This window comes from Lacerta agilis, chromosome 15 (genome assembly GCF_009819535.1).
Source record: "Lacerta agilis isolate rLacAgi1 chromosome 15, rLacAgi1.pri, whole genome shotgun sequence".
Taxonomy (NCBI): Eukaryota; Metazoa; Chordata; class Lepidosauria; order Squamata; family Lacertidae; genus Lacerta; species Lacerta agilis.
The window spans coordinates 32,585,005-32,608,582 of NC_046326.1; the positions used below are offsets into that span (position 1 = coordinate 32,585,005).

Genomic DNA, 23,578 nt, shown 5'->3' on the forward strand with positions numbered 1-23,578 from the left:
CAAGTCGGCATATAAAAAAGTTTAATAAAACCAAACAGCTTACTAAAACCATCCCTGAACTGAGGAGCAGTAACTTTAAGCGTATGTTCTTCTTGTTCTCTTATTCTATATGTTAAGTCTGCAAGTTGTGCATATTCTGTCAACTTTAAGTTGAATTTCTCCCACATCTTTGCACATAATGTAGGGAATGCAGTCCTCGGCAGCAAAATGTTGAAAACTAAACACCAAAGATTCTCCCCGTATCTTTTCAGTTATGGAGAGCAGCAGAGGTTTGAGGCGGTCCGCTCCTGTTCGAGTAAGTGTGTGTCTCTTTTGAGTTAACTCTCACTGTTTGTTGTGGCCAAAGTGGGTCCATATAGGTGATCATGCGTTGCACCTGACATATGGCCTTTGGAAACCATGTTCTGTTTTGAAGGATGATGGAGTTAGCCATCTCAGCCCGGGATTAGAGAGCTTACCATTGGGTGGCTGTCTCCACTTCGCTGTCTGTGATGGAGAGAAGTCCAGAATCAGTGGCAGAAGCTGAAGCAGGAGAGTAGAAAGAGGTAGGCCAAGAAGCAAAGATGAGTTGGGCTGGTGAAGAGTCATGAGTTTCGCCCGTTCCTGCTGCAACAAGCTCCTCATCTCTCCAGGGTTTGTTCCAATAATTTGGAGAATGTGCCTGCGTGCAGCCAAGGGCTCTCCTCCGCCCTTTTCATGCCTCTTCTGGTTCTGGGATACAAGAGGGGAAGGGAGCTGGCCGCAGCAGGAGGGGGAGACACCTGTGATTAGTGCCAAATTTACGTATAAGCTAAACAAGCTATAGCTTAGGGCCCCACTCTCTTGGGGGTTCCAAAAAAATTAAAGGGAAAAAAACCTAGATGTACATTTCCAAAATATAAGATAAGTTCAACAATTACTTTGATAAACTACATATTTTGTTATATGTGCAAATGGCTTTAGATGCCTATTAGGTCCACAAATTGCCACATAGCATATATTCAACATAAAAACAGTGACAATTTGTTGCTGACAAAGGACAGCTGGACATATAAAGGGCCCCATTACCTTCAGTAGCTTAGGCATCATCAAACCTAAATCCGGGCCTGCCTGTGATTCTTCACTAGCCTGACTCATCTCGGCCTCTTGGCCCATCTCTGCTTCTGCCTCTGAGTCTAGACTTCTCTCTGCCACAGCCTCTCCCCGCTCACTAAGCCCTGTTACCTCTTCATCTTCTGACACCTCCTCTTCGCAGTCTTCTCCCCTGTCCCACCACCATTCCCCGGGCTCTGAGCCTTCTTCCCCTGGGGAATTCCCAGCTGGTTCCTTTCACAATTCCTCTGCATCCAACCAGTCCCAGGCATCACCTCTGCATTGATGTGGTTAGTAGCATTTGAATCTTTCCCCTCCAAAGGCATAACTAACTACTTGCTGCCTCTGTCTCTCCTGTTTTCAGTGTCGAGACATGACTGTCCAAAAATCCCGTGTGACATGCCAGGACGAAGGTAGGTCGGGTTGCTTTGGTCTGATGCATTTATTTCATTTTTTACCTGAGTGGGTGCTTAGGGTTTTGAATATGGACTCTCTCTCCCCTCCCTCCCCATTTAGAAACCAGGTACCACTGCTGAAAAGGTCCTGTAGCCAGTTACCATCTGCTTGGCCCAAAACCCAGTCTAGGCAATTGGGGAGGCTTGGGCAAGCCACAATCCAGACATTCCTTGCTTTCTCGTAGTCTTGCTGTCTTTCAAAATATGTCCCTCTATATTTTAGCAAAAGAAGCATACATCCCGCCCTTGCAAGCCGCCTTCGTAAGTATTCTTACTCATTTAACAGGACCTGAAGAGGCCCTGTGAGCAGGGGTGTCGCAGGGGGGGTGGCACATTGGGGGCGGCCCCGCCCACTGGGCTTTTTTTCACTTTTTTTTTTTTAAAAAAAAATTCTTTTTAGGCTATTTTCGACACTGCCGGGGTGGAGCCGCAGGGGCCGCCAGCGAGTCGGAGTGTCGCCCCACTCGCTGGCTGCCCCTGCGGCTCTGCCCCGGCAGCGCCGAAAATAGCCCCCGTCCTCCAGCGGCTTTTCGCGCTGCTGGCTGGCTTGCAGAGCTGGGGCAAGGAGAGGTGACACCCCTCTTCGCTGACCCGCCCCTCTCCCTGCCCCACTTGCGCTCCCCTGAGGGGGCCCGGGCGGGGGCTTTGGGAGCCTCTGCGGGCTGCAGAGAGTCCCGCAGCCGCAGCCTGGCACTCCTTTGTGCTACAGCAGTGGCTTCGGGACTCTCTGCAGCCCGCAGAGGCTCCCAAAGCCCCCGCCCGGCATCCCCCGGGGGCGGGGGCATCACGGCGCGCGCGTGCGTCATGACATCATGACGCACGCACGCGCCGTGATGCCCCTGCCCCCAGGGGTGCCTCTTGGCTTCCCACCCTGAGCAGCCAAGGGGCTAGGAATGCCCCTGCCTGTGAGCCAGACTAAACTCAAGCATAGGCTTCAACATTCTCTCGCTGGAATTGATGGGATTTTTAAGCGTGCAAGTCCGATAGCTTCGTTTTCCTGATGCTGGCGTGTTTCTGTGAAACAGGCCACATGAAAAACCCATTTTGGCGAGCTCCGCACCACACATTTAAAGCAGTATCGTGCCACTTTAAACAGGCATGGCTTCCCCCAAAGAATCCTGGGAACTGTGGTTCGCAAAGGGTGAGGAGGAGAAACTGGTTAAACGATACAGAGAAGTCACAGGAGTGGCTGAAACCAGCATCCACATCACTTGAAAGCAAGCATGTACGCAACTCAGCTAAGATACTGAGGGTAGTAGTATTGGGGAATACCACCTCTGGAAGCAAGCAGTGGTTTGCATTCCAAAGCAATACAGAATATACATCAAAATTGAGGATTATTTTTCAGGAGTATTCATCATAGACCTTGAATCAACAACAACATATTATTTATACCCCACCCATCTGGCTGGGTTTCCCCAACCACTCTAGGCCGCTCCCAACAGAATATTAAAAATAGAACCGAACTTTAAAAACTTTCCTAAATAGGGATGATGTTGCTAGACCCCAATTCCCACCATCCCTGAATATTGGGCAAGATGCCTGATGGGAGATGGAGTTGGTTAGAACATGGTGCTGATAACACCAAGGTTGCAGGTTTGATCCCCGGAAGAGACAGCTTCATTGTTATGTACTGAGCTTGGATCCTACAACAATAGGCAGGTAGGATCCTAGAAGGCAGCAACCTGATTGGTCTGCAGGAGCCGCCCAATCTGGCTCCAGGAGGAAGTGAATCAGCAACCTGATTGGCCTGCAGGAACAGTCCAATCAGGCTCCAATCACACGGGACCCATTGCATAAATAATGTCTATATAGCCAGATGTTTGGGGGGAAAGCAGTCACCCACTGTTTACCATGAGCTGAAATAAAGAGCACAAAATCAACACTCAACTCCGATAATATTTAATGTATATTCCTTCCTGCTATTGTAGGGTGTTGGACAGTTATCCACTGGGTCCCTTTTACCTCCACAGGTTCCCCAGATCTGTACTGGGGAGACCCCCACAGAGCAGCCTCTGAAGAGAGCAACCCATGGCTGGCAGATATTTCTGGGGTCAGGGAGGGAACACTTCCCTCCCCAACTCATTCTCCATGATACTCTCAGGAGGGTGGGGGCATTGTAGCCTTTCGAATTTAGCTTGTTGGGGAAGCGATGGGGAGCAAAACTCTCTTTTGATTTCTCGTTATAGATTTGTAGAGTTGGAAGGGACCCTGAGAGTCATCTAATCCAACCCTATGCAATGCAGAAATGTCAACACAACAATAATGCCCATCTAATTTGAAACCATACCTGCCCCTGCTTATTGCTTTGCAAATGTCCAAGCAGTTTGAATGCTTGACAGGCTCCACTCAAACTCAAAATCACTCAGCAGCCAGTTGACCCAGATTTAAAAAAAAATGGGCCTGGGAAGAAGAAAGACCGACAGATCTCACTGACTTTGGGGATTAATATTCGGAACTGAATGGAACTATTCTTCAGTTTTCGCACTTTCCATATTTTGTCCCCCCCCTTTTTTTTAGTACTGAAGTACCCAAGTGGATCTCCAAGGCGTATTTTAGGATAAACAGATGTTGACAAATGCCTGCATTCGCATAAAATACATTTGTCAATATGTTGTGGCAGAACAATGTGTGTTTAAATAGTATTCATATCATGTAAAGGTAAAGGGACCCCCTGACCGTTAGGTCCAGTCGCAGATGACTCTGGGGTTGTGGCGCTCATCTCGCTTTACTGGCCGAGGGATCTGGCTTACAGCTTCCGGGTCATGTGGCCAGCATGACTAAGCCGCTTCTGGCGAACCAGAGCAGTGCACGGAAACGCCGTTTATCTTCCCGCCGGAGCGGTACCTATTTATCTACTTGCACTTTGACGTGCTTTCGAACTGCTAGGCTGGCAGGAATTCATATCATGTGGATTTTAAAAAAATAAATAAATGTTGAACTGGGGCGAGGTGGAATTATGAATGAACACATGCCAAACAGACACAGGCTGGAACCAGGCAGAACTTCATCACACCCAGCCATGGTTTTTCTTTTCAGAAGCCTGCCCTGAGCCCAGGTATCAAAATATTGAAAAAGGTAAGTGCGCTACTTCAGCATATCGCAGGTAAAGGAAACGGATGCTGTGATTTGAGCACTGACTGGTGCTGGGTGAATTTGAGAGGGCTAGAGGGGATCCAGCCCAGAGCTGTCAACCTTCCTTTTTTTTTTTTGCAATGGGAAACGGCCTTGGAATAAGGGAATTTTCCGCAAAAAAGGGAAAGTTGACAGCTATGATCCAGACCCCTTCGGCCACTGTTTCCAAGAGAAACCAGGATTCCTCCAAAACTGGGGTGTGTGCAATCAGGAGATGGAATACCCATGAAGGGTATCCCTTTTCCCAAAAATTGAGCCCTGCTGTTTCATGAGTCAACAGCACCATACCCGTCAAGTGTCCCTATTTTCCCTCAGCATGCACAGAATTACAGAAGCCATCCCAGCTTCTGATTTCATCCGAGAGTGTCCCGTTCACCCCCCCCCTCCAGTGCCGCTGCCACTGAGGATGGGAGGAGAATGAGCCAGGATCGTCCTGAAGCAGAATCCTTGTGCGCAAGAGAAGCATTTCCCCAGCTCCCTCACCGCCCTGTCCTGTCCCCTCACCCTTGCCGAGAGCAAAGCCATCTTGTTTCGTCACCCTGTGTGCGAGGGGCTTGTTTGATTAGCTCGTCTCTCCATTCTCTGCCATATACTTTGGTCCCAAGCGCCACTGGGCTTTGGAAAGGAAAACTCAGCACAGTCTTCTGAGTTTTATCTCGATGATGTGCATGGCCTTCGAACTAACGGTCACTCAATTGTACTTTCAGTGCTGCAAGTGGAGCAAGATCCTGCGTATGTGTAAGTCCAGGACTGCAGTAGGCTTGGGGGGCGGGATATGTGTGTTGTGCTTATTTTGAAATTCTCCTCATCTCTTGGGCGCAGCGGACTCTGGTTTTTTTCTGCATGGGTCACGTGAAATCTTGGTCATAGCCAATACCTTCTTATAATAAATTCCACAAATGCCTCTGCGCTCGACATAGCTCGGTTGGTTAGAGCGTGACACGGATAATGCCAAGGTTGCCCCTGTATGGGACAGCTGCACATTCCTGCTTTGCATGGGGTTAGACTAGATGAGCCTCAGAGACCCCTTCCAACTCTTCCACACCTATGATTGTGTGGTTCACAATCTAAATTCAGTAGTACCATAAGGGTACACAATGAAAAGTATAATGTTACTACAACGTAACATTAAAAAAAAACACAAATCGACCCAAATTAGCAGTTCCTTTAATGTACATCAGTATTGAAGGGACTATAAAGCTCTGGTCAAAATATCCAGTAGCTTCAGACCCAAAACTAGCCCCTAAACTGCCTACATGAATATATAGCAAACCGTTCCCACAATCTTCTTGTGCCCCCTATGAAGTCTTCTGGAAGTGGCTTCCTTTGGAAGGCTTCTAGGGTTAGATGGAAAGAGTGGTCCATCAAAAAACGTATTTCTTTGGCCCAGAGAGTCTCAAAATGCTTGGCATCGTCACTGGGGTGGAAAGCATTTCAGCTATGGCCTCTTCCAGTGCCTCCTGCCTCTCACAACACTGCCAAGAGGGACTCTGGTCACTGGAGAAACAAACTTTAGATGTTTATCCCCCTATAGTATTGTTGCTGTGATGCTGTCCCTCAGGTTCTGCCCTGTATATGTAAAAATGTAGCTGGATTTGCCATGGCTGCTCTTCTCAAAAGGACCACAAAATGGTTCGGCGGGAGAACGGCAACAAGGGCGATTCAGTCAGTTGATAATTCAGGTATATCAGAGTGTTCGATACCCACATCGGGCAAAAAAAATCCTGGATTTCAGGGGGTTAGACTAGATGACCCTCGTGGTCCCTTCCTATGTGGTACATAGTGAAACTATGGAACTGGCTCCCCTCCAGGAGGCAATGACAGCCGCCATCTTGGATGGCTTTACAAGAGGATTAGACAAATTCATGGAGGTAAAGCTAACAAATGGCTACTAGCCAGGATTGCTCTGCTCTCCCTCCACAGTTGGAGGTAGTATTGCTTCTGAACAGTGGCATAGGAAGGTGGGGGCAATGGGGCGGGGCGCCCCGTGTTCCACACTGGAGGGGGTGACACTCGACATGCCCCTCGCCCCACGACATCCAAGCCTCGCCCCGCCACAAAGCCTCGATCAGCACGGCGGCTACAGAGGCGAGGGGCAGGCCCGCGAGTGGCACCTCATACGGAGTGCGCATGTGTGGAATTCTGCACATGCACACTCCGTACGGGGTTGGAGTGTGCATGCGTGGGATGCCACACATGCGCACTCCGTATGGGGCCACCGCGCAAGCGGCTGCCCGTTGGCCGCCATGCAAGTCTGTACGGGCTGCTGCTAGCGCACGGCGGCCCCGTATGGAGTGCGCATGTGTGGCATCCCGCGCATGTGCACTCTGACCCTGTACGGAGTGCTAATGCGCAGAATTCCACACATGCGCACTCTGTATGGGGCCTCTGTGCATTCTTACATTCTTTTTAGCACTTCACCTCAGAAAACAGGCACCATAATGCAGGGTGGTAGGCCACCTTTACTGGCCTCATGTGCCCCTGAGTTTCAACTGGCCTGTACCAGGGACCAGGCCTTTAGTTTGTAAGGACAGTGCCCTGTGGAACTCCTGGCCAATAGAAGTTCACCAGGAGCCTGCTCGCTTTTCTAAAAACTGCTATTATTCAGACAGGCCTTTTGAGCCTAAGATTATTTCCCAGCTCTTGCTCTTGCTGGTGTGCCTGACGTCTTTATTGTAATACTGTGTTTTTAGTCTGTTCGTGGTATTTCATATGGAGGTGCCATTGATAAATAAATGTCGAAGCATTGTAGCAAATGCTCCCTGGCAAGTCACAGTGCCTTTTCGGTCGCCAAAATATTGAGCTCTGGGTGGAAATTCTTCTCTCTGACTCCATAAGGATTTCCTGCCCCCCCTTCTTCCCTCTTCTAGCAAACCAATCGCTGCAGATATTTATTACAACTGTGGGAGTTTCTTAAGGCAATCCAGTGGTAAGTGGACAAGACAATAATACACAGATGAAGGATGTGCAGTTTGGATGTGCGGAGGGTCCTTGAGATACTGCACTGTGTTCTGTGCACCCAGGGGATGGGGCAGGGGGGAATGATCACGTCCCTCCTTCCATATGCATTCAGCCAAGCACCTAATCGATACTGTGCTTCTTTATTATGCCATGTTGATTCTCAAATATTTCCTCTTTCAGGTGACGATACCTACTCTTATCAAAATGTGGCTGGCCCATCGAGAAGCAGTGGGCTTGGTAAATTCTGTTTACTAGGGTGTTTATCTCTCCACTTTCTAAACACCAGGCATAATTTTATCAGCCCAGTCTTGTTAATAAGGATTATAATTTGTTGTCAGTATTTTGGGACCTGAACAAAACGAGGGTGCGCAGAGTGCTCCTGTCAACTGTTGCAAGCCAGCCACATGACCATGCCCACTGGCACACACTCCATTCTCCATCCTCTCCCAGTTTTACACACGCACCCCTGCAACAATCTGATAGCACTGGATAGTGGTGGTGGGGAATGTGGGCCACTGAGCGTGCTCAACCTTCATTGGGCTGCTCTTTGGGTTTCCATTGGGTGAAGCCTGCTGAGGCATCCCTCCAGAATGTGGGTGGTGCCATTTTGGATACATAAGGAGTGGCACTCAGAGCCATTGAATACAGAGGAGACTATGATGGGGTAGAGAGAAGTTTGGAAGTAAGCCTGCGAACAAACAATGCAATTGTTTCAGAGCAGCCACTACTTCTTTCCCCCAGAATCCTAGGTGCCTAACTGGTTACCTATAGAACCTGGATGAGATTTGCTCAGCCAGCAATCTTCATATTGTTTGACATTTTAAATCCTTGCAGTTGTTTGTTTGTTTGTTTGCTTGCTTGCTTGTTTCTTTTTACAATTGTAAGTTGCTTCAAGACATTTTATGTAGTAATAATAATAATCAAATAATTTTAGCTCCCTCCCCTGACTGGATTCTCCTTCCTTTCTGTAGTCTTGGCAGATGTGGACGTCTACGAAAACAGCACGACGATCCAGATATGGAAGCACTCGCAGATCGCAGGTGAACTATGGGCTGCAAATTCTCTGAGGAAACCTTAGAAATCATCTACAATCTTAATCATTTGATTATATGATGCATGTCATGTGTGACTTGGCTAACTTTCTTGAGCTATCTGCTCTGCACATAAAGCATTTTCCTGCTTTCTAGCTGTGGAACGGATTGTATTGATGTACCAGCCTGTAAAAGGTAGGCTGCCATGTTGGTCTGCCATAGTCAAAACAAAATAAAAAATAAAAAAATTCCTTCCAGTAGCACCTTAGAGACCAACTAAGTTTGTTCTTGGTATGAGCTTTCGTGTGCATGCACACTTCTTCATGCACACGAAAGCTCATACCATTAACAAACTTACCGGCAGTTGATCTCTAAGGTGCTACTGGGAGGAATTTTATTTATTTATTTATTTCGTTCAGCCTGTTAAAAGTAAGCCCTGATAGCAAAAGCCAGAGTTTTGTTTTTCCCCTTCTGAAAGATGAACTAAATTTGCATCTGTGCATATTGTTGTAAACAGAAATCTGCACTTATTTCCTCCTGGCCTCTTTTTTTGGAAAATGCCCCCCTTCGTTTCTGTCTCTTTCAATATAAATTAGCACATGCAAATTTTAGGCAAATTTGTGTCTGTGCCCGGAGTCCTTGGCGATGCCCCTTCCCTTTTCCTTCCACACAACTGCAAGGAGTTCAGAAGCTTCCACTTTGGGTTAACCATGGTTTTATGTTGTCTAGACCCAACCATGGTTAGCCTTTATTGTTTGTTTCAAACAAGCCAGAGCTGGCTCATTTAAACTTTTGTTAGTGTTAGGAGAAAGCTCACTGTGGCTTGTTGGCATTGTACCGAACTACGGTTTAGCTGGGTGGTTGAAGTCAGCTACTGCATCTATAGGACTCAAATGTCTGGGAAGTTCTCCTAGGATGAACATGATGAACTGCCTAAGACTCCTTTACTTCAGCAGAATGAAGTTGTGGTAGGTCATGCCCCAGCTAATTAGTGCATGGTTGGGAGGGAGATATGCGGAGATTTTTACATCAAAAATGTCTTGGACCAACCCTGGAATGTTTATCTCAAACCAGAAGACTCTGACGACGATGAATCAGATTACATCAATTCAGATCCAAACTGCAGGTAATTTATATTTGTGTGTGTGTCTGCCTTTTTCTCCTTGCCTCTGGCAAGACGAGTGTAAAGCAAGCTTCTCCAAGCTGCTCCCTCCAGATGTTTTAAACTATGGCTTTCATCAGCCCCAGCCAGCACATGTGGCCTCAGGCTAGTGGCAGCTGTGGTCCAAAACATATGGAGAGGAAGTTTGCACGCAGTCATTGTCTGCTCAAGTACTCTCTATGGCTTCTCCCTCAGCTCAATTTGTTCAATGGTTCAGTGTTGAGAGCATGTGGTTATACCCCTAATGTCCCAGATGCAAAACCTGCCTAATATAGAGTGGCAAGGGGACTCCTTGCAGTTAGAAATCTAGCACACCAAGGACAGAGCTTCAAGCCCTGTCCTTTGCCTGCTGTGCTGTTTTTTTAGTTGCAGGGAGGATTAGGAAAATAATAATAATAATAATAATAATAATAATAATAATAATAATAATAATAATATAATTTATTTATACCCCGCCCATCTGGCTGGGTTTCCCCAGCCACTCTGGGCGGCTCCCAATCGGATATAAAAACACAACACAGCATTAAACATTAAAACTTCCCTAAACAGGGCTGCCTTCAGGTGTCTTTTAAAAGTAGGATAGTTGCTTATTTCCTTGACATCTGATGGGAGGGCGTTCCACAGGGCGGGCACCACTACCGAGAAGGCCCTCTGTCTGGTTCCCTGTAACCTCACTTCTCGCAGTGACGGAACTGCCAGAAGGCTCTCGGAGCTGGATCTCAGTGTCTGGGCTGAATGATGGGGGTGGAGATGCTCCTTCAGGTATACAGGACCAAGGGAAGACCTTCAGCTCAGATGTCGGGAGAACTATATAGGAAGCTGCCATATATACTGAGTGGGCTAACTCCGTAGACTACCCGGGCTAGCAGTGGTTCTGGGTTTCTCCCACCTGGAGATGCCACTGGGAACTGAACCTGGGACCTTTAGCATCAAAAGCAGCTGCTTTACCACTGAGCCATGGCTCTTCCCCTTTCTGTTCTGCTGCCAGAGTAGACCACAGGTTGGCAATCTGCAGCTGCTAGTGGCCCTCCACCTCCTATGATGCTCCCCGTATGTTCCACAAAAGAAAATGGGAGACAATGAATGGGTGATGGTCAAATAAGGGAGAAAAAAAGGGGTGTCCCACCCACTTTTCTGCTTTGACTCACTGCCATTGGTTGGTGGCCCCTGACCACTTTCCTCCAAGTCAATGAAGCCTTCAGCTCTGAAAAGGTTGCCCAACCCTGAGTAGACAAGACTAGGCTGGAGCAACTGAGTTTCTCATATCCTCCTTCTCAAACTTTTTAAGAGCTCTGAGCCACTCCTTTAGTCTTTCACAGCATGCCGCATTTTGGGGTAAAGGTAAAGGGTACCCCTGATCGTTAGGGGGAAATGAAGTGGGAAAAGCCTCAAACTGTTTTTGAGTTCCTAGAGCCAGGGTTTCCAAGTCAGAATAGGTAATCATTTTTACTTCGTTCTGCACTAGGAAGACCTCTTATGGAGCACTGTGTCCTGTTTTGGGCCCCACACTTTTGAGAGTACAGATAAATTACAACAGGTTCAGGACAGGGCAATGGGGGGGGGGGAAGGTCTGACCAGGAAGGGTCGGAGGAATTGCCTGAAGAATGCAGAGCGAGGATGATTGCAAAGTTGCAATATCTGAATGGTTTTCATATCAGTGAAGGTTGGTCTCTGCTGCTGCCCGAGGGCAGGACTAGATCAAATTTGCTTAAGTTGCCCGCAGGGAGAATGAGTGGGGTGGGCCTCTTGCAGCAGAAGCAGCATCTTAACTGCAAGAAAAGTTCAACAATGGAATAAAATGACCCAGGAGGGATGGAGGATCTCTTGGTTGTTGGATGTCTTGAAGCACATGCTAGATGGCCATCTATTGGGAATGCATCAAATGGGGGATTCGACTTAGATCCCCTACAACTCACTGAGGTTGTAAAGAGACCTCTTATCTATCCACCCTCTTCCCTTTAGGTTTCCTGCCTAAGAGCTGGCGGAAAGAGCTTCGGCAGTCGTTCATTCTACAGTCCAGGGGGCCTGGCCACTTGCAGCTAGTTCCTACCTTGCAGTTCAACTCCAAGCAAATGCAGTGATGTGCACCTCACCAGGGCAGGCTGCTACTCTCCAAAAAGAGTCAACTGGAAAGTGTGTGCGCATGTGTTGAGAGAGAGAGGGAGAGATTGTTCATAAATGAAGTATGAGCAAATGGCAATCTACATTTCATTTTCTTGCTTTATTTGTTCTGTCTGTTAGCCAGAGCAAAGTCTATTGTATTCTAAGCAGTTTAGAAAATAAAAGAAGCAACCGAAGCCCCTGTGTATAATTCACAACAAGAGATGTAACAGTTCTGCTGGGGTGGGGAATGTGTCCCAATAACATCTGGGAAGTTGAGGTTACTCCACAGCAGTGCTGTTTACAGTGTAATTTTGAAAGCCCCAGAGTGGGGCAGCCTTATGTGGGCTCTGCAATGGTTGAATAATTGGGAGCAAAATTATTGCCCTTCTTGCACCAAACACCTAGCAACAGATCCCGATACATCTTTATTCCCTTTGCCAATACAAGACACGGACAACCATTAGCTTCTGATTTGTGAAAATACTGTTTTGGGCCCTAGTTCTTCAAGTGAGGCTAAAAAAGAATTATTCTGAGTGTTGTATCTGCAGACTGGTAGCACACTTCTGTAGTTCGTCCCATGACAACATCTTCGCTTTCCTCCGGTGAGTTAATTGTAGCTGTGTTTGTTTTAGCTTGCAAGGCAAGTTCAACATTTATCGCTTAGCAGAAGAACGAGTGGGTGGATCTCTTGCGAAAGAAATAGACACTTCAGCTCAGTGTGGTCTATTCTTTTCTGAGGCCCCTGTGGTCTGCAAAGTGCACATTCATCAGTTATAGGGTAAGAGAACAGGTCCTGTTATGGCTCAGTAAGGTAGTTAAGAAACAAAATTAAGATAGTAGAAGCTGTTCTCCCAATGGAGGGATGTAGGAAGTGGAGTCACCTGAGGAGTGCCACTGGGACCTGTTTTTTATAACTTGTCCATGAATGGTCCACAGCAGGCAAAGATGGGGGACCTCTGAGAGTCAATGAGCGTAACTGCCATGCAAATTTTCCCCACTGAACCACTGGCTTGTATTCAATGCAAAGGATCTTGCCCCTGCAGGCATGGGTCAAACTGTTCCAACAAAGGAAAAATGTTCCTCTGGGGCATCTGATTTCACTGTGGTATCACCTGATTAACAGCTAGCTGGAACCTGTTCTCCATGATCCAGATGTGACCAGCGAGGCAGCAGTCAAGTTTGCTGACAATATCAACTTGCTTGGGGTGTTTAAAACAAACAAACAAAAAAAGGATTATGTCACCAGGTCTACATGTGTTCCCAGGAGCAATGTTAAGATATTCCTCCAACTACTAAAGATCAGCAGATGCTTCGACTGCACTGAGTGCTTTTAAAAAGGGCATTATGTACAGTTTCCCAAACTTAGGTCTCTGGCTGTTTTTGGCCTACAACTCCCATCATCCCTAGCTAGCAGGACCAGTGGTCAGGGATGATGGGAATTGTAGTCCAAAAACAGCCAGAGACCCAAGTTTGGGAAACCCTGATGTAGGTGGTTAACTGAGCAAACATCCTTCATGAGAAGATAAGATGTGCTACCCAGGTCCTTAAAAACGGTATCATCATCGGGCTCCACAGTCACCGTGTTCATGGAAGACAATCTTACTCGGCTATGAATGATCACCAAAGAAGAAGACATCATTATTATACTTTAGCCATAGATCTCAGAGCAGTACAGGTGAGGAAAATTTTTAAAAGGCATCTGCTTTTACTGATTGTGGTAATCTTATCAATACAGCGAAATGAGAGGTCTTCAGCTTTATATCAAACTTTATTTCGGTCTGAAGTGGTAAAAAAAAAAAAAATCCCTACAACTCACATGTGTTCACACAAATATTTTTGACAACTGTGTCCAAACCGCCAAGTGCAACTCCAAATGCCCACACCTGTTACACAAACAGGTTGGTTCACTTGCAGTTTTCCCTCCTCACAAGGTCCACCTCCCATCCATGGATTCAGCTCGCTGTAGGAACCGCTGTCTTCTGACAAAGGCGGGCTAGCAGTCCTGCCATCTGTAAGAGCGAGTTGACTCCTTCCGCTATCTTCATGTGTGTATAGCCGATTTCCTAACCATACAAAAAGACATTTAAGATCCAGGTAGTCTACCTTTTTTCCTCTGCTGAGAGAAAACGCAGAACTCTGAGACACGTGCAAGGAAATATGGTTGAAAGAACACCTCTGTGCTCACACATATCCTTAAACCAAGACCTCAAGATCAAGGGCCTTTTTTTGCAGCTGGAAAAGGACACCGCTTCCTGAGAACCTCCAGATTCATTAAGGGATTTTTAATTTTTTTAAAAAAAGGCTTTTAGCCCTCCTGGTGGAAAGATCTTACAAGTGTGTGAGGAAATGCCTGTGGACATCTCAGAACCTGGGAGGGGAGGGAGGGAGCTTTGGTTCCCTAATTAACTTTTGTATCTGCACTAAAGGTATAGGTAAAGGGACCCCAGGCAATTAAGTCCAGTTGCGAACAACTCAGGGGTTGCGGTGCTCATCTTGCTTTACAGGCCGAGGGAGCCGGTGTTTGCCGCTCCACAGAGTTTTTCCTGGTCATGTGGCCAGCATGACTAAGATACTTCTGGCGAAACCAGAGCAGCACACGGAAACGCCATTTACCTTCCCACTGGAGCGGTACCTATTTATCTACTTGCACTGCGTGCTTTCGAACTGCTAGGTTGGCGGGAGCTGGGACCGAGCAACAGGAGCTCACCCCATTGTGGGGATTCGAACCAGCGACCTTTCAATCAGCAAGCCCAAGCGGTACAGTAGTTTAACCCACAGAGCCACCCGTGTCCCATCTCTGCACTAAGTGATGCCAAATAAGAGCATCTCAGTCAAGCTGCCGAATATACTGTTTGTGATATAAACCAAAGATGTTCATTCCACTTATTTCAGAGAGGATTGCACTGAGTATTTGCATGGTCTGCTGCGGGGACAGACTTAGAGAAGCAAGTCTCTACATGTGCATGTGTGAAGAGGCTATCCCAGATAAGAACGTGAGATCTAGCCCAACAGCCTGTTCTCAAGGTGGCCAGTCAGACACCTGTGGGAAACCTGCAAGAGGGACCCGAGGTCAGCAGCACTCCCCCCACCTGCAATTCCTATTAAGGCAATAAGGATGCCTCTGAATACCAGTTATCTTCCAGGAATTTGTCTTCTAAAGCCATCCAAGGTGCTGTCCTTGTTGCAGAAAATTCCATCATTTAACTTTGTACTGCATGAAGTACTCTCTTTTGTCTATACCAGCATCTCCCAAACTTGGGTCTCCAGCTGGTTCGGACTACAATTCCCATCATCCCTGACCATTGGTCTTGCCAGCTAAGGATGATGGGAGTTGTAGTCCAAAAACAGCTGGAGAGGAGGCCCAAGTTTGGGAAATGCAGGTGTATGCTCAATCTTCCATCGCTCAGCTTCACAGGATGTCCACAAGTTCTCTGGTGTTACGAAGGAGGGAGAAAGCCTTCTTTGTCCACTATGTTCACACCTGCCATGATGTCTCGTGTGGAGAAATTGAGACACGAATGCTAAGCAGATTCCCCTCTCAACAGGATGGCTGGACATCTCAATGCCACGGCTTACACTGGCAACCCTCCCCCAGAACCAACCTTTATGAACTCCAGCTTCAAATACTCAGCCATCTGGTAAGTTTTACACACTCTGAAGATGTTGCCGATGATGTCTTCGGCAGAATAGCCAAGCCTCCACAAGTGGGACAGGATCTGGACCAGGAAGGAGTACGAGTCGTTAAAAAAAAACATATATCTAACATATTTTTTATCCTCATCTCTTAGCAGCAGTAAATTAAAAGCAATATAATCAGCAAATGTGCAAACACAAAAGTAGAGGCAGAATCTCAATCCATGACCACTGCTCTCTCGACTGGCTCTGTGTCATGGCTGCCCAGAAAATGATATATCCATAGGGTGGGGCAGCAAGAGATTGAACGCTCCCCTTGAACTCACCTTGTATGCTTCATCGATATTGGCGCTGACGCAGTGGCCAATCATCTCCTTCACCAGCAAAGGGTGGGGCTCATCACACACCTGTGGAAAGAAGGCATTCCATGCATGAAGCAAGCTTCTGAACTGCACAAGTCCCTCTGGCCCTGGAAAAGCCACAGGACGACCTACACCCTGTCCTCTCTTCTGTGCAGGTCCTGAAAAATACAGGAGCCCTGTGGACTCTCTGGTCAGGCTAAAGAGAGAAGGAGAAAACACTTTTGCTGACCTTGAACACGTTCTCACTGTTGACAAAGCCAAATCCAGAATGGGTAGACTGCAAGTTGTTCAGCGCCTGTTTCAAAAAGAGTTTTTTTTAAAAATGAACTTAAGTGATGGAGATCTTCCAAGTTATTCAGTACTCTTTGTCTGGCAAAACGAAAGGCTGGTGTGTTCCTGAAGTGTAAAGTTTGGCTCTCCTGCATGAGCAAACTGCAGTTGTGTGCAAGGTCAAGCAGACTTTTTTTTTTCCTTTTACACAGTACACCAGCTCTCTGCTCATGTGAGGGCTGGCCTGATGGATTCCTCTTCTTTATAGCATGGGTTTTGACCAGCAAGGTCTTCTGGATCTTTCTGCAAAGATCTGGCTGCAGGTTCCACCCATGCTCCATTTGCAAATCAGAATGGGATAGCTGGACTGAAGTTGTTTGTGACACTGTGCAAGAGCCATCCATTGCTCATGGGGCATTAAAGTCCGAGTCCCTTGGCAAAAGCGGTCAGGGTCCACATACTGGTGGTAGGCTGGGCCATAGGGTGTGTGTGTGTGTGTGTGTGTGTGTGTGTGTGTGTGTGTGTGTGCTCACAGAGCTTGGCTTCCACTCTGTGTGCGTGGAAATGCAGTAAGCTGCCAATGGTGGAAGACAGTGGGCTGACAAAGGAGCTAACAAGGGTTGCTGCACTCCATGACTGGCTCTGAGCTTCCCTGTCTACCATCCTCCCTCTGGTCTCTTGTTCTCCTTGCCCTCCAAGAGATGCCAAAGGAAGGAAGGCAGGGGAAATGCAGAAGCTCAGGAAGACACTTGTGGGGTCCAGCAGCTTGTGTGTCATCAGAGGGTGTGGCCTGGGAAGGACCTCTGCAGTCTGGATTCTGAGGCCTGGAGTTCCCCATTGCACCCCCCACTTTAGAGTGGGGCTGACATAAAAGTCACAGAGTTTTTGATCGGTTGCTTTCTGGTAACACGGAGTTCTCTCTGTGGTTTTGGCAACATCGCAAGCCCAGCTGCACTACCCTGCCGGCAGCAGAGACCACAAGCTCTCTGCAGGATGCCTGCTCCCTCCGGCTACGGCCACAGTTCCTTGAACTGTGGGGCCTCGGAAACTGACAGCTGCAAAGCCACACTGCTTGGTTAATAATACAAAACAGAAAAGCTGTGAAAGGATGGTTTCCATTCTGCGCTCACCTGCCTCATGTCTCCCTGGGCCGTGAAGATAATGGCTTCTAGCCCATCGTCTGTATATTGCACGTTCTCCTTCTCGACAATTTTCATCAGCCTGGCAAGAATTTGAGCGTCCGTCAGCTTGGTGTAGCGGAGCACTGCACAGCGAGACTGGATGGGTTCTGGTGGGGGACAGACAGAGGGAGAAAGGGCAGGTGGGATCCTGCCTTTCGGGAGCCTAGGAAACTGCCTTAAAACAGCCAGACTGCAGGTTCACCCACACCAGCGGTGGGGAACTGAATCTGGCCAGGAGACTCCATCCTTACCTGCCCACCCAGGCAGGTCAAGTTTGACAGGTGGGGTGCAGCCAGCCACCTGTTGATCACCTGACATCACAATGCTGTTGGACGACCTGTTTTCTTTTGTTCACACAACCTGAGATCAAACTGCATGGGAAAAGACTTTGTGGGGACCACTGGCCACAATGTCACTTGTGCAGCGGCGTAGCTAGCCGCTTGGGTGCCAAGTGCGGTGCGTGCGCCCTGCAGCTGGGGGCAGGGTGAGCCGCCCATAGGGGCGGGGCGCACTGCATGGAGCCTCTCTGCCGCCTCCCCGTCAGCTGTAGGGCAGCTGAGGGAGAGGTGGAGGGTAGACGCAAGTCCCACGCTGCCATTTTAGGCAGCGCGGAGCCTGCAGGCACCCAAGCCACCACGTCACTCCCAGGAGACGCGTGGCTCAGGCACACTGCAGGCCCTGCAGTAAGTGCTGGCCCCCGCGGTGTGGCACCCAGTACCAGCTGCGTTTCGTTACATTTGCTGACTGAACTAAAGTTTTGTGAGCCCATATTTTAAAACTCATATTTTTGTCATTTTGTCACCCCTTCAGTGATGACACCTGGGGCATCCCGTACCCCTCACGCCTCCCTTCCTCTGCCACTGCATTTGTGAAGGTGAATTCCCAGCCCTACCTGCAGAGCAGGTCATGATTATGCCCATATGACAGGGAAGAGGGCCAATGCCGAGAGTGTGTGCGGTTTGCCTAAGGTATCTGAGTGAGTTCACACCAAAGGTGAGATGTGAACTAACTTCCTGATTCTGTCTTAGCTCCTACACTATGCCAGACCAGAGCTGCACAAGAGGGGAGGGAGCATGTGGTGTGAACTATTGAAAGAGATCTATGCCACCCACCCCAAGTGGCTGAAAGCTCTTACCTATGATTTTATCAGAAGCATTGCAAGCAAGAGCAAAGCGAGTTGTTTTGGAATAAATTTCCATTGTCCGTCTCAAGGCTTGCTGGGCTCCATCTGTCATGCTAGTTGGGGATGTGGGGAAGAAATTTAAGATAATTTAAGTCAGGGAAGCTTGCCAAAATGTGTAGGTTTTGTAACAACAACAACAACAACAACAACAATTTATTACTTAAACCCCAGCCACTCTGGACAGCTTCCAACAGAATATAACAGAACACAGTGAAACACCAGACATTAAAAAATTCCTGATACAGGGCTGCCTTCAGATGTGTACGGAAAGCCAGGTAATTGTTTAGCTCTTTGACATCTGATGGGAGGGCGTTCCATGGGGCAGTTGCCGCTACTGAGAAGGCCCTGTGCCTAATTCCCTGTATCTTCACTCATCGCAGTGAAGGAACCACAAGAAGGTCCTCAGAACTGGACCTATGTCTGGGTTGAATGACGGGAGTGGAGACGCTCCTTCAGGTATACAGGTCTGATGCTTTTCAGGGCTTTAAGGTCAGCACCAACACTTTGAATTGTGCTCGGAAACGTACCAGGAGCCAATGTAGGTTTTTCAGGGCTGGTGTTATATGGTCCCAGCAGCTGTCACCAGTCTGGCTGCCAAATTCTGGATTAATTGCCGTTTCTATCTGGGGTTCCCCCGAGCCTGCTGATACCTCCCTCCTGTGTGTGGATTGTGCTGTTTCGGCCATATAAACACTCTGAGAACGAGCTTGCCCTTAGAATAGTGGATGTGAGGTAATGACAAGTAAATAACCCTTTGAGCCTGCTGTTTGCTGCTGCTGTTCCCTGCAATGCCTCTTGCACAGGGATGAAACCTCAACTAGAATATGTTGTGATGCTTCAGCAGAGTGCAAGTTGGTGCCAAGCAACACAACAGTGTGAGAAGGGGAGGAGTGGCGGCATGGTCCTGTCAAGTTATTTCCGCACTGTGAGATAAGTAGCATTGATCTTTCTCATGACTCGGAGAGGCAGGCAGCCCTTGAAACACACGCAGAGAGTGTCAAATGTGGTTTGTAACAGTTGTGGGCCATCTTTGGCCCTCCAGATGCTGCTGAAATACAAAACCTGCTGGTCAGGCCTGCTCAGGCTGACGGGAGTCATAGTTCAGCAACACCTGAGCGCCAAAGGTTCCTCACACCTGGTTTAGAAGAAAGATTCGTGCACCTGTCAGCTTCATCCAATATGATGATTTTATGTCGGCCTTTTGGAAGCGTCACCTTCTGCTGAGCAAACATCTTGATTTTGTTCCTCACAACATCAATGCCTCTGGAAGAAAAAGGTCCAATTATTATTTAATTGTGGGTCACAGACAGCAAGTTTTATGGGGGAGAAACCTTTTTCTTAAAAAAAGAAATGAGACGAAGAATGAGAAAAATGCCATCTCCTTTCAGTTTTTGGTGCAGAAAAGCTACAGCTCCAAAGAGATCAAGAGGGCACTGGGGGCGGGGGAGAAGTTCTGATGCACAAGCCCATGCACAACTGGAACAGTGAACGCAACCCTTAGATTTGTTTTACAACTAAGGAGATCCGCCAAGGTGGACAAGAGCCCGAAAGCCTGCTGCGGGGTTTACTCAGAAATCCAAAAGACCTTTGGGCAAGGCTTCGAGGAAGCAGCAGTGTAGGGTGTAGGAGGGGAAATCATGTCAGAATCACTCCAATACAACTGGACCAAAGCATTAGAAAAACAAAAACAAAACCAACAGCCCACACAGATGGTTGAGGACACAGGGACAGCACTTCCTCTGGAATCTGCCAACAGCTTTGTGTTGCTTCATGGCAAAGCCAGGCATGACCCAATTCCCACTGGAATCCTTTTGGACTTGCCTGTCATTTGACGCATTCAGCTCCAGAACAGCTTCTTTCAATGAAGGCCCCAGAAGGGCACGTGCCAAACAGAGGATGCTGGTGGTTTTCCCAGTTCCTGGAGGACCCTTCCAACACAAGAAAGATTGCCCAAAGGTTTAGCCAACTCTCTCTCCCTCTCTCTCTTTCTCTTTCTTTCTTTCTTTCTTTCTTTCTCTCTCTCACACACTCATGTTCAAAACAACCTGACCTTTAGGAATTCCATCATTTAAAACATTTGTGTATCATCACCTTTCAAATAAAGAAGTCCCCAGGTTGGTTTGCACATTTAAAATAAAACACAAAGATCACAATAAAAGAGACCAGCTAATAAGGATCAGTAGAGTATAAAATGCTCCTGACGTGTAAAATGCAGAGGCAAATACAATGCAGAGCACCTTAAAAATAGTAACATGCCCTGTGGAACAGCCTCCTATCAGATGTCAAGGAGATAAATAACTATACAACTTTTAGAAGACATCTGAAGGCAGCTCTGTAAACCTATTGCATTTAATGAACCTGTTAGCCATGTCCATTAATTTCAATGAGTCTACTCTGAGTGTGACCAATGTTGGATAGTGCGTAACGACTATTTTTAAGCCTTGCTCAGGTTTGAGATTAAATCTTCAAAAGGGAAGATCTGCAAGAAGGCATTCCACTGATCTGATCAATACTCACTGCGATAATAATATTTGGGACATTTCCTTCCCTTGCAAAGACCTGTGGAGAGAAATAGAGAGAAAAGGGAATGACTAGGTTACTGGGTGTAAGAGCAGGATTTGTGAGCAAAGAGACAATGGGGAGGTTTTTTCCCATTTCCTCCCTCCTTGCAGAGAAACATTTGGTCAATTTGGGAGAGTCAAAATGGTTTCAGGACTGTTTTCCTGTAGTGTTTCAGACATGTGGTTTAAATATTTATGTACGTGTTTGCCTTGTACATTTATGAACATTTAATTTATATATTTGAGAACTTAAATTCTTATAACACTGGGAAATACAGTAGATAAAAATGGATATGTAATGAATGATGGGCCATTGGCCTGATCTAGCAAGTCTTACATCCTTAAACAACTTAATTGCTAGAGTAGGGGTGTTCCCTTGTCTGCCAGCACCCAGCAGGTTGGGGTGAGGTGGGGGCAGGAAGCAAAACCTCTGTAGGCTTGGGGGGGGGGGGTTATTTACAAGACAGACTTAAACTGTATTCCTGAGTAAGCTCACTTACGGAAACTCAAAAGTGGGATCTTTGTTACAGCAAAACTGTCTCATACCTCTAGTCTGCTGACGGTGTCTTCATTCCCAACAATTTCAGACAGCTTCACAGGTCTGTATTTTTCGACCCTGTGTCAAAAAAATCCATGAGACACATTAAGCCCCTCCCTCGTATAAAAGACCAGAAGAAAACAAACCCAGCTGAGGAGTTAAGTCTCAAAGTGAAGCCTTAGCGAAGATTTCTTAAAAGGGGAAATGCTTTCAGCTTAGTATGAAATAAAGCAGTGTTTTTCAACCTTTTTTGGGCAAAGGCACACTTGTTTCATGAAAAAAATCACGAGGCACACCACCATTAGAAAATGGTAAAAAAATTAACTCTGTGCCTATATTGACTATATATAAAGTAATTTTTCAATTTTTCCCACGGCACACCAGGCAACATCTCGCGGCACACTAGTGTGCCGCGGAACAGTGGTTGAAAAACACTGAAATAAAGCACGGGGCATCAGATGTTTGGATAGCGAGGACTATGGCCAGGACTATATAGCTTTCCTGGAAACCTTCCGAGCGCGGCATGCAAGCATACACCTGCAAAAGCGCAAGCACGTTACTTTGCCTCCATGCGCATTGACGACGCTACAAATCACTTCTGCTCCATCTCACAAGAAGCTCCCCCCTCTCCCCCGATTTCTGAGCAGGGTGCACATTCACGTGCGAAGCAGTTTGGAGAAGTGACCCCATGCCAGGGCACGCCAAAAACTTCAGTTGAGATCCCTGCACTGCAAGGGGTTGGACTAGATGACCCTGGGGGGACCCCTTCCTTCCAACTCTATGAACTTTATACCCCCCAAAAAAACTATAATTCTAACCCCCTCCCAGCAACGCTGCTCCAACCAGTTTTATGCTCCCCGACCCACACACTATGAGCACCCCAAAACAATACCCCTCCAGCTACTAGCATGCCAAATATATGCCCCCCAGCTAAATATATATGCTTTCCCCAAAACAAGTGTTACAGCCCCCAAGTGATAGTCCCTGACTCCCTCCAATCAATCTTTATGTCCCCCAGGTAATATCCTTCCAAGAAGCTTTATGTTCTTCTATTTGTACTCCCCCCCTCCCCCAGACAATGCTGCTTCCCTCCAGCTGCCATTATTGCCCCATAGCAACACACATGGTGCTCCCTGCAACTCTTTTTTTGGGGGTGGGGGTCGCATTTCTCTTTCTCACCAGGGCAGTTCATAAGTGCCGCTCCCTGCGGAGGAAGAGGCGGCGGCGCCTCCCCGCGGCTTCTCCTCTTGCAGAGGCTTCTCAGGCCCGGCCACCTCCATGGCAACCGCCGCCATGTTCGCTTCCCGCCGAAAGGCTCGCTGGCCCCGCCCCCTGTTCCCGCGGCAGAGCACGGGCCTGGCGCCATCTTGGCTGAGGGCAGATGAAGGAACGGGGCTGGGCGTACCTCAGCGGTTGACGCCCGCGCGACGCTTCCGCCCTCACTGGGGCGGGGCCTGTGCTTCCCTGTCGCCGCATTGGCTGATGTCGGAGATGCCCATTTTGCAATTGGTTTCCCCACCCCGCTCCTTCTCCTCTTGACTTTTTAACGAGCTGCACGGCAGGCAGAAATGCGGCAAGGAGAGCTCGCCCGCTCATGCCATTTTCATGCCGGTGTTGTTGAAGGAACCGCATCTTGACTGCGCTAGGTGCGCGATTTTTATACCTGTCGAACTGGAAATAAGGCGTGTTGACACCGCAATACGATACATATCTACCCTGAAGTAAGTGTGTATTAGGATCGTGGCCTTACAGTGCAATTCTTAATTGGAAGGAGTTCCATGGGACTTAACTCACAGGTAAACATGCGTGCATTATTTGCTCAGAAGATTTTTAACGCACCTTTCAAGGGACACAAGTCTTTAAGACATGAAAACAACTATTGCAAAATACACAAAACAAAAGCGTTTAATTGTCCCCTCCGCAAGTCACAGC

General features: G+C 47.7%; 2 protein-coding genes across 3 annotated transcripts; one reads left to right on the top strand and one right to left on the bottom strand.

The window, feature by feature from the left end:
* The first annotated feature begins 1,428 nt into the window (after positions 1-1,428).
* Positions 1,429-11,953, top strand: LOC117060392 (linker for activation of T-cells family member 2-like). Of its 2 annotated transcripts, none has more exons than XM_033172611.1 (9): positions 1,429-1,484; positions 1,750-1,787; positions 4,566-4,604; positions 5,369-5,399; positions 7,532-7,590; positions 7,803-7,859; positions 8,594-8,662; positions 9,731-9,779; positions 11,778-11,953. In XM_033172611.1, exons 1-9 carry the CDS (start codon positions 1,471-1,473, stop codon positions 11,788-11,790), a joined length of 369 nt encoding a protein of 122 aa, XP_033028502.1. In that variant the 5' UTR covers positions 1,429-1,470; the 3' UTR covers positions 11,791-11,953. The 2 variants fall into 2 exon arrangements, with proteins under 2 accessions (XP_033028502.1, XP_033028501.1); XM_033172610.1 differs by having other exon boundaries at positions 9,728-9,779; positions 11,778-11,937.
* A 1,714-nt stretch (positions 11,954-13,667) lies between these two features.
* Positions 13,668-22,981, bottom strand: RFC2 (replication factor C subunit 2). Its single transcript, XM_033172160.1, has 11 exons — positions 22,826-22,981; positions 21,655-21,724; positions 21,065-21,106; positions 20,369-20,475; positions 19,709-19,810; positions 18,500-18,600; positions 17,314-17,471; positions 16,143-16,208; positions 15,878-15,958; positions 15,521-15,634; positions 13,668-13,981 (listed from the first exon to the last, which is right to left on the bottom strand). The coding sequence occupies exons 1-11, from the start codon at positions 22,939-22,941 to the stop codon at positions 13,871-13,873; spliced, it is 1,068 nt and encodes a 355-aa protein (XP_033028051.1). The 5' UTR covers positions 22,942-22,981; the 3' UTR covers positions 13,668-13,870.
* Between the last annotated feature and the right edge of the window lie 597 nt (positions 22,982-23,578).